Source organism: Hakea prostrata, chromosome 11 (assembly GCF_041222555.1).
Source record: "Hakea prostrata isolate BN-2017 chromosome 11, UWA_Hpros_2, whole genome shotgun sequence".
Taxonomy (NCBI): domain Eukaryota; kingdom Viridiplantae; phylum Streptophyta; class Magnoliopsida; order Proteales; family Proteaceae; genus Hakea; species Hakea prostrata.
The window spans coordinates 6,776,846-6,787,902 of NC_142610.1; the positions used below are offsets into that span (position 1 = coordinate 6,776,846).

The 11,057-nt window shown below is 35.8% G+C and overlaps 1 protein-coding gene across 1 annotated transcript; it reads right to left on the reverse strand.

Annotated features, from left to right (window-relative positions):
- Window positions 1-1,528: 1,528 nt before the first annotated feature.
- On the reverse strand, window positions 1,529-4,931 carry LOC148999813 (cytochrome P450 714C2-like). The gene is made up of 5 exons (XM_089140500.1): window positions 4,463-4,931; window positions 3,013-3,239; window positions 2,673-2,920; window positions 2,237-2,591; window positions 1,529-2,136 (listed from the first exon to the last, which is right to left on the reverse strand). Exons 1-5 carry the CDS (start codon window positions 4,761-4,763, stop codon window positions 1,687-1,689), a joined length of 1,581 nt encoding a protein of 526 aa, XP_088996626.1. The 5' UTR covers window positions 4,764-4,931; the 3' UTR covers window positions 1,529-1,686.
- Between the last annotated feature and the right edge of the window lie 6,126 nt (window positions 4,932-11,057).

Sequence of the window (11,057 nt, forward strand, 5' to 3'; positions counted from 1 at the left end):
ATAAGCCCAATTCACCTCATTTGAGAGGGTTGAACTCCACCCTTGATCAAATACTCCCCAAAGTGATCTCAAGCTCTCAAATCATAAAGAAGCAATTGTACTTTGCCTCTCATCCTCACTCAACCTTGAAGAACAATACCAAGGTACTAAGTAAGCTTGTGGAAGTCAAGCTTGAGGTGATTGAAGGCGTCGATGGTGCATGCATTTCATATCTTGAGCATATACTCTCATTGCATCACACTCACACAAGAGGTAAAGTGTTACACTTCTTGTAAGGTAATACCATTCTCTTGTAAACTATTTCAATTCTAGTCTAGGTATATTAGAATTGGTCTTTGGGTGCTCTTGCCCGTTAACAAAGATTGATTGAGTGCTCTTGCCTGTTAACAAAGATTGATTGGGTGCTCTTGCTCGTTAACAAAGATTGATTGGGTGTTCTTGCCAGTTAACAAAGATTGATTGGGTGCTCTTACCCTACTTGGTAAACAAAGATTGATTTGGTGCTCTTACCCTACTTGGTAAACAAAGATTGTAAAGGGTACTCTTGCCCCGTAACAAAGATTATTGTAAGGGTTTGATCTCTACCCATTGTATTGAAAGAGAATCATTAGTGGAATACTCTCTTGAGGCCAAGAGAGGAGTGAAAGTAAACTTGTAAAGTCGAACCACTATAAATCGTGTGTTGTGATTGCTTGTCATTGTTTAAATTCATTTGAATTTTCAATTGACATTGTATTTCCGCACAAACCAAAAAAATGGGACAATCCACTAGTTGCAACCGATTCACCCCCCCCTCTAGGTTGCACCAACAATTAACTTTATAATGGATGATTGTAATCTATTGATAATTTAGATTTGATAACTTTATACTTGAACTTGATTTATTCTTGTCATTTTAATTATGCTATATCATATGTTGTATAGAATTGTCACTTAACCTAGGTCTTGCGGTATATCACCCCCATGGGTATTCGGATATGACTGGATCCGGCTGGGTAGGGTGTGAATATGTCTATATGGTTGGGGACCATTTATTGAACAAATGATGGTAGAAAATTAGTAATTCTCTAATGTTTTTTTCTCCTCCCCTTCAAACAAGGATATGCTCATCTTTGGCATGACCATTCTCTTGGAGTGTTGCTTGCACATAATTAGGTCATCTAAGTGCTTAAATGGAAAGCGAATTAAATCCAAGTGAGTAGTCACCTGTAACAAGTGTCAACCACAAGGTGATTGACAGTTTAGACCAACACCTGTAATGCCAATTCAATGACCCCATTATGATCTACTAAATGTTTACACAGAAAAAAGTGAACTATGTTTTTCTATCCTCCATACCATTACCTTGAACCCCCCTCCTCCACTCGCTATCTCACATTCAAGGAAGGTCTATCTTGTCAATGTCAAGAAGTGAACCTCTTTTCTAAATGCATGATCGACAGAGCGTCAAGGTAGTGGTGTCCGCCATCTTCAAAGATAAAGAGTAGAGGATAAATTATCCTAATTCGAAATAAATAATCATGTAAAGTATCATCTGCTAGAAAAGCACTATTTCCAGCATTCCATGTTGAAGATTTTATTTCAAAGAGAAGATTACATCAGGACTTAAAATTAACATCCAAATCTTCACAGTAGACAAACTCCTCTCCCCTCTTCCATTGATGTTCATACTTCCATGTCTTTTTTTCAGTCGAACTTCATAGTTCCATGTGAAGCATTCCTAACAAAAAGCTCCACCCCATTTCCAGGCTCTATAACCAATCGAAATGCAGGGGAAGGGCGATACTGAGGAGAAATCGTGAAGGAGAAGTTTAAGAGAATAAGAGAAAGAACAACCTTCAATTCTATCATAGCGAAATTCTGGCCAACACAAGTGCGTGTCCCCATACCAAATGGCATGTAAGCGTGTGGAAGCTTACATGCACCATAGATTCCTTTAGCGAACCTCTCTGGGTTGAACATGTGTGCATCAGGTCCCCAGATTTCTACGTCATGGTGGAATGTTGATACTGGAATCCAAATGTTCACACCTTCAGGAATATCTACTTCTCCAAACTTCATGTCTCTTGAGGCCTCCCTTGCCACAAATGCTGCTGGAGGGTAAAGACGCAGTGTCTCTTGAATCACCATTGTCAACTGCATTTCAGTAGTAAAGATTCAGAAAAACCTTCTTCTCATCAACAACAAGCTTTTAAAGATGAGTTCTATATAAATATAGTTTCAGCACAATACATACCGTTTTCATCTTCCGGAGCATATCAGCATCAGGTCGGTGGTGACCATTGTAAACTTCTACAACCTCAGCACGAACACGATCTTGCCATTCTGGATGTAAAGCTAATAACATCATGCACCAAGATGCAGTAGTTGCACTGGTTTCATGCCCAGCAAAGTAGATGTTCTTACAGTTATCCACAATGAATTCGCTTTTATTTAACTCTTGGTTATCATTACTAGCACTTTCAAGGATCATTTGTAATAAATCTTTCTCATATCCTGCTCCTTTACGATGCTTCACCACATTTAGAATCAATGAACGAATCTCTTTCTCCAATCTCCATATCTCTCTATTGTTCTTGGAAGGAATGAATCTGGCATCAAACATACGTATAAGAATTATTACCCATTAATTACAAGAATGAATTAAAGACTAGCAATCTATCCAATGGTACCTGAGTCCAGGAATTCCTATGAGTAGACTTTGTTTGGACATGGCCGTTTGAAGATCTCTAAGTTTCAAAAAGATTTCTTCACCTCTGGAATAGTTGCTACCAAAACAAGCCCTGGAGATTATATCAGCAGCTACACTCCTGAAATGTTCATCAACTCTTATGTTTGCAATTCCCCCATTTCCTTCAATGCTGCTCTCCCATGCTCTCAACAGTGACTCAGCTGAGTCTACCATTAGCTTGATCATTCCCTACAAGTAAGTTATGATCTGAATCCTTAGATCTCTACAAATGCAATAAAACCCAATTAACTAATTTCTACCCTCGATCACCTGCAACATACCTTAACCTTGTCCAAGTAAAGTTCTGGAGCAATGCTCTTGCGCTGGTGAGCCCATACTTTACCACTTGAGACTAAAATGCCTACTCCAAATAAAGGTTTTCGTTCTTTGGCTAGATAAGAAGATTTCCCCAACTCCAAAGCAGTGCAGAGGCTTACCTCTTTCACCACATCAGGATCAATCACGTATAAGAACTGTATGTTACCAGTTGAGTACACGAACATTTTACCTGTGATGGATGCAATTAATTTTCACAATTGTTTCAAGGGTTGGGTTCAGCTCAGATTTTTTTTTTTTTTATTTTTGCGGGGGTCATATTTTAAAGCCTAACCATAACCCTACAAGCTAGGTTGAGCAAGAAAAACATTCTACATAACCACAATATAATAAATTCATTTGTTACTATAAAGGATAATGAGGGACGGAACCAAGATTTAACATTTTTCAGAGAGGAGGGGTAATGACATTTCTACAAATTGCCTTTATTTAAAAAAATATATATATTTTTTTTTTAGAGAGAGGGGCAAGGGGGAAAAACTCTCTACTGTGCATAGTAATGCACTTTTTATACCAAATAATAAGCTAAGATTTAAAACTTAATTTCAAATTTGAAAAGTCCAAAATAGCTTTGTAGTTTATTTGCTTTCTCAGTCAGTTATTGGGCATATATGTGCACTGTTAGTAGGGGATTTTTTTTTCGGGTGCAAGTAATGATAATTCACACTACAAGATGGTCAAAGACTAAAAAATAGTCAAAAAAAGCCTGAAATGGGCTTATTTTTAGATTAAAAAAAAAAAAAAGGGGGGGGAGGAGGAGGAGGGGGTGGGGGCAGCCCAGGGGTAGATCCGCCTCTGAGGATAATGATCAGAGTTCTACACAAATTTCATTGTCACAAGATACAATGTAACCTTAGTTTCAATCCTTGTATTATTCATACCAACTCTTGTAATACAAACACTATAAATAAATCTGGTTTAGCTCACATAAAGCTCACAACCATCACACCATTTTTTCTTTCAATTACCCAACATTCATCAAAAATATCCTCCAAGGTGGCAAGGCTAGATGGGGCAGGTCTGACTAAGTCAACCACTCATCCCAAACCAGCCAAGATCTAACCTTGACCCATCCTTCGGACTACAATTAGGATGGATTCGGACAATCAAAGACAAACTTGCACACCCCCCACTGTTGCTAGGTAGGAGTGTCAAACAGGGCTTGGACTTGATCAAGTTGAATCAGTTTTAGGTTATGAATGAGCAAACCCAAATCAGGCATGCCTAGAAATGATCAATTTTTAGTCACCTTAGGTTTCTTTTCTTTCTTATATTTTGTTGGTGAGGCAGTAGTCATTTCATTAAAAAAAAATAGAGCGACTTAATTTGCCAAACATATTTTGAAAGTTTTTTCGTGTTCTTAAAAAAAAAGTAGAATGTCAGAAAAATTCTCACCGTATTTGTTTCGCCATTCCTCCAAGTAGGGAAAGAGAATGAAAGGCCAATCAGTATGTGATATGGTTGATGATGAAGATGACTTAGCAACCATCGTCTTGGATTCCTGTGCTATCTTCTTCATCTCAGGGATATTTCCATAAAGAAAAGAAGGTTGAGGACCTCCGATTCCTTGCTGCCGAAGCTTCAATCTACGCCTCTCTGGTTTCAGCCACAGAACATTATAGACATGGAAAATTAAACTCAGAACACCCACCAAACCGATTGACAAAGAAATCTTCAGAAGCAACAGTAACTCCATTTCTTCTTCTTCTTCTTCCTTTCTCGTTAATCGCCTTCTTGTTTCTCTCTCTGTCTCTGCTACTTGCAGGTTATTTTTCTGCCTGCCCAGCTCATAATCCACTCTGAATATTTAATTCTCAGTCATAAAGGCCGCTTCTTTACTATTTTGTTTCTTTGCATCAGTAGATTTTCAAGCTTCTTTTTGAGTTTCTTTGTTGAGAAAATTTTCAAAGCCGTCTTATACGTTGTATCCTTAAAAATCGCAAGTAAGGGATTTTTATTCAATAAATTCATGATTTATCACAAAGAAATTCTCAGTACCATTAAAAATTGAAGGAATATATTTATTACTGAACTTTGTATTTGTTTTTTAAATTAATTACCTATCTTTATTTTCTTCAAATAAAAAAATTCTATTAATTTTCAAAAAAATGATAAATTCTATTTATTTCACATTCAATGGCTGCTGACTTTTCCTTTTAAAAATATCAAATAATAGCCGATGGAAGAATAACGCATGGTTGAGAACTTCACTTCTCAGTGAACAGATTGTGGGTTCAATCCTTACCGACGGCATATGTAATATCCCATCCCCAATTTTCCTATATATATATATATATAAAGCGTCTTTGTTAAAATAAAAAATATCAAGTAATAATTGCAAGGCTTCCTATCTTTATGGTACAGGTGGCGTAGCCTCACTATGTTTCTATTTTTTCATGAATCGATTGAGTTGAAAGGAGAAATGAGAGACTTTTCTTTTTTAAATGGATAGTTTTGTATAAAAAATTTGAATCCAAATTGTGCTCTTTCTGCACCTTTTTGTCCCACACCTAAGAGGGAGCCTAAATGTTGATACGATGGATTTGAAATGGGTCATCTTCTTAAATATGTGTAAAGAGGAACACTATCTTCTACCCTAGCATGTAGAGGATCCCAAACCCTTATATTAGAAGGGGGGAGAGCGGTAATCAAGATTGGAACCACAGTGGGGCCTGGGGGATTTTTCAAAAAATTATATTAATTCCCTTAATTTTTTTCATTCTTATATAATTTCCTTAAGTTTTCTAGATTTTCTCTTCCCACATGTAACATATCACTATTTGGTCCCCTCTCAAAATTGAGAACAATTTTAAAAGTAAAATAATGGGTATAAATGTCATTCCTAATTAAAAATTAATTCCTCAATCTCTATTTATTCTCCCCTCTCTTCTCTTTCATCTTTTCTTTCAATTTATTCTCTTCTCTATCTATAAATGTCGGTTAAATGAAATTTTTGAAAAAAAAAATCTTATTAGATATTTAAAATGCCATTCCTAATTAGAAACTAACTCTTCAATCCTTATTTATTCTCTTGTCTCTCTTCTTTCTCTTCTTTCCTTTCTATTTATTCTCTTTCATTTCTATAAGTGGGTTAAGGAAAATTTGGAAAAAAATCTTCTCTACAATTAGGTACTCTTTTCTTTCTCAATTTATTTATTGTTTCTCTTTTTCTCATTTTGTTGTTATTCTTTTTATTTGATTTTATATTCTTTATTTCTTTATTTCTTAAGCAATTTTTGTTATTTGATTCTATTTTGTGAATAAAATGTCTATAATTAGTAAGGCAACTAACTACCATTTGTTTGCATCTCCTACCTAAAAAAAAATTTTTGATTTTACTAAAGAAAATTTTGGTGCATCTAACTTCTTAAGGTTGAAGTCATGTATATATATATTTTTTGTATTGTTGCTTTAATTTACCTATATTTTGTCTGGAAAAATATCATTATCAATAATTTTCCTATTTTTCTCAAATGTTTGTGGGCCCCACAAAATATGTGTGGACTTATTACTTAATATAATAAAATAATTCAGAAGTGTGACTACCAATGGGTCTTATAAGGGCCCACACTGTGAAAAAGCATTAGTGCTTTCCCAACAGGAAGGTTATCTAGACTTTTATTCTTCGCCCCCCCCCAATATTGAATCCTGGTTCCGCCCCGGGGGGGTAACTATTTTTTATACATGGGATGAACCCCAAGAATTCGGATCCTCACCCCGTCGGGGTAGCACAGAGTGCTCCCCAACGGGTTCCCAACCACACAAAACAGTGGGGCCCACGGATGAAATTTTAAAATTTTTTTTGTTTTTTCCAAAAAGTGTTTTTCACCGTGGGCCCCACTGTTTTGTGTGGTCGGGAACCCGTCCGGGAGCACTTTGTGCTACCCCAAGCCCCAAGGTCAAACTTTTCACATCTTGCTATGAGGTATTGGTCTTTACAAACTATATTAATCCATCAAGTTTAAGGGGATTTTATTAATATAAGTGGAACAGATCAATTTTGCACTTTTTGCAAACCTTAGATGAGCATCTTTTATAAGGTTACATAGGATTATGTTCCCCTTATACCTTTTGACTATTCACTTATAAAGTGGATCAAAAGTAAGTTCATTTCTAAATATGTGGTGGGAGAGTGTAAGAAGAGCACTCGAATATCTCAACCCTTATATAAGAGAAAATGATATATGTAGTGTAAATTATTGAGCCTAAAGAGATTCAAACTCTTGACCTCATACTATGAGGTGTTGGTCTATACCAAGTTAACCTCTCATGTTTAAATATATTTTATTAATATTAGTGGGATAGACAAATTCGTCCATTTTACTTTAAATAGGCATTTTTTATCAATTGATGTAGGATTATACTCCTTTTAAACCCTTCAACCATATACTTAAAAGGGGGCTCTATCTTAAATTACTAACAAGTTTGATTAGAACTAAGCCCCCTTCCAAAATATATGGTGGAGAGGTGTAAAATGAACATACTAAAGGATCTCAATCTTATATAGGAAGGGAAGGGGGATAACTATTTTATATACATGGGGCTAACTCTCAGCCCGGAGGAGATTTGTACTCTTGACATCATACTATGAAGTATAGGTCTTTATCAATACAATTAATCATTTGCATTTAAAGAGATTTTTTTAGTATAAGTAAAAACTTATTTTACAATCTTAGATGCGCATTTTTCATAAGATGATGTAGGATTTTGCTTCCTTACAACCTTTAACCATACATTTAGAATGTGGCTCCACCTCTGAACATTGAAAAGGTGGATCAAAATTAGGTCATCTTCCTAAATATGTGGTGAAGAGGTGTGAGGGAGCACTAAAAAATATCAACCCTTATGTAATAGGAGGAAGGGGTAACTATACATGAGATTAACCCCTAGCTCCAAGGAGATTCGAACTCTTAACCTCATACTATAAGGTGTTGGTCTTTACCAACTAAGCCAACCCCTCAAGTGTAAAGAGAGATTTTTCATAGTGAGACAAACCAAATTGGTTCATTTTACAAACTTAGACAAACATTTTTTTATAAAATGACATATGATTATATTCCCCTTACACCATTTAACCATATAATTAGAAGGGGGCTTCACCTTTTAATATTGACAAGGTAAATCAAATGTAAGCCTCCTTCCTAAATATATGATGGAGGAGTGTGGGGGGAGTACTAAAGGATTTCAACTCTTATATAAGGGAGGAGGGGGATAACTATATTATAAATGTGGGTTAACCCTTAGTCCTAAGTAAATTTGAACTCTTGACCTTATACCATGATGTATTAGCTAGTCTTTACCAGCTAAACTAACCCCACAAGTTTAAAGATAGATTTTATTAATATAAGTGAAATATACCAAATTGGCTCATTCTACAATCTTAGATGGACATTTTCCATAAAGTGACACATGATTTTAGCTCCCTTACACTTTTCGACTATATATTTAGAATGGGGCTCCACCTCTGAGCACTGACAATGTTGATCAAAAGTAAACCACCTTTCTAAATATGTGGTGAATGGGTGTGAAGAGAGCACTAGAGAATCTCAACCATTATATAAGGGAGGAGGAGAAATAATTATATACATAGCTAACACCTACCTCTAAAAATATTCGAACTCTTAACCTCATACTTTTACCAATTGAGCCAACCCCTCACGTTTAAAGAGAAATTGTATTAATATAAGTTAAACAAAATAAATTAACTAATTTAATTTGCAATCTTAGATGAACATCATTTATAAGGTGATGTAAAATTATATTTTCCTTACACATTTAACCATATTCATGCTCCAACTTTGAATAGTGACAAGGTAGATCAGAGATGAGCCTCATTCCAAAATATATGGTGGAGGGGTGTGAGGGGAGCACTAGAGGAACTCAATGCTTATATAAGAGGGATGGAGCTCAACGATATTATATATATAGGGCTAACCCTTAGCCCCAAGTAGATTCAAACTCTTGACTTTATACTATAAGGTGTTAGCCAGTCTTTACCAACTAAGTCAACCTGTTAGGTTTAATGAGAGATTTCATTAATATAAGTGGGATAAACCAAGTTAATCCATTTTACAATCTTATATGAGCATAATTTATAAGGTGATATAGGATTAGACTCCCCTTATACCTTTCAACTATACACTTAGAAGAGGGCTCCACCTCTAAGCACTGACAAGGTGAATTAGAAGAAGGCTCCCTTTCTAAATATATAGTGGAGGAGAGTAAGCGAAACACTAGAGAATCTCAACCCTTATATAAGAAGGGGGAATAACAATGGTATATATGTTGGGCAAATTCTTGGCCCTATTTAGATTCAAACTCTTAACCCTTATATTACTAAGTGTTGGCTGGTCTTCACCAACTAGGCCAACACCTCAAGTTTAAATAGATTTTATTAATAAAAGTTGAATAGACCAAGTTGGTCCATTTTACCACCTTATAAGGGTATCTTTCATAAGGTGACATAGAATTATACTTGCCTTATATCCTTTGACTAGTTGGATCAAAAGTAAACCCCATTCTTAAATATGTGGTGAAGGAGTGTAAGGAGAGCACCAGAGGATCTCAACTTTTATATAAGTGGGAGAGAGGGATAACTATTTTATATATATGTGCCTAACCTTTGGCTCCAAGAAGATTTGAATTCTTGACTTCATATTATGAGGTGTTGGCTTTTACCAACTTAGCTAACCCCTCGGGTTGAGGGATGCTTTGTTAATATAAGTAAGACAAACCAAGTTAGTCCATTTTGCAAGATAAACATTTTTTATATGGTAATGTAGGATTTTGCTCCATTTACACCTTTTAACATAGTGAGAACTTTTGCCAAAATTCGTCGATTTGCCATTTGAAGAAACTGTCGAATAATCGAATATCACCGAAATTTCGGTTGATATTTACCCTAAAAGTTCGCCCAGTTTGTTCGCTTGTTCGCCCTAAAAAATGTCATTTAGTCATTTGTCTTTACTTTGTTTGTAAGAATGTCAAGTGTGCCTTATTACCATTTGTCTATAAATAGGTATGACTATTATAAAGAAGGCATGAACCCTTCTCCCATCTTTGCTCTTTTGAAGAAATCTCTTCAAATGATGGTGCTCTTCTATTATACTAGTATTTCCTTTGTAATCTCTCTTTTATTTAATAAAGCGAGTTTATTTAATGGTAAGTGCCTTACTTCTTTCCTCTTAAGTCTTTTAAATTTTTTCGGGAACCCAAGCAAAGTAAGGATGTGAGATCAAATGGCCTGTTTTTCTCTTTTCAATCTTAATTTCATAGAGGAAGGATTTGAGATGGCATGCCTACAATCATGCTTCTACCATCTCCTAGACCCCTCTATACCTTTTTGCATTACATGCATTTAGATTAGCATATGTATATTTTTTAGTCTCCATATAATTATTTTTTTGTAAATTTTTGTAAAAATTCATGCACACCACCAGTCGGGCAAAAAACTGGCCATGTGGGTGTGGTTTTACTCTCCCATGTGACTCTACGCACACCTCCCCCAAACTCTTGCCCTAGGGGATTTATATTCAATAAATTCATGATTTATTGCAAAGAAATTGTCAGTACCATTATGTTGGTGTGAAAAATATGGTCTTAGCTCCATGGTTCGTTCTTGATCCAGACCTTACTCCTGAGACAAAAACAAAGTGAAAGTGGGCCGCCTTTGAGAACAGGAAGCCACCTCCGACAATCGAATTAGTTTAGGCCAACAAACTAAAGACTCCATTGAAGAGTGAAAACCCGAAGAGATGAAGAAGATCATGCTCTTCAAGAATTAGAAAGCAAAGGAGTGGTGGCTGGAGTGTTCAGAGCTTACCCCATTCAATCTTAGTGATGGGTTATATATTTGATCCATACCTCAAGAGATAGTGATTGCTTCACAGCCCTTAGATGCTTATTTGATGAGATGGAGGGATGGAAATGACTTCTTGAAATGGCTTGCTCAACAATCTAGATTGTGTGATCAGTTGGAGACTTTGTTTGA

Coding starts and splice junctions, on each gene's coding strand:
- LOC148999813 (XM_089140500.1), bottom strand. CDS start 4,763: ATGGAGTTACTGTTGCTTCTGAAGATTTCTTTGTCAATCGGTTTGGTG. Junction 2,592..2,672: donor ATAGGAATTCCTGGACTCAG/GTACCATTGGAT, acceptor GTTTGATGCCAG/ATTCATTCCTTCCAAGAACA. Junction 2,137..2,236: donor TGCTCCGGAAGATGAAAACG/GTATGTATTGTG, acceptor ACTGAAATGCAG/TTGACAATGGTGATTCAAGA.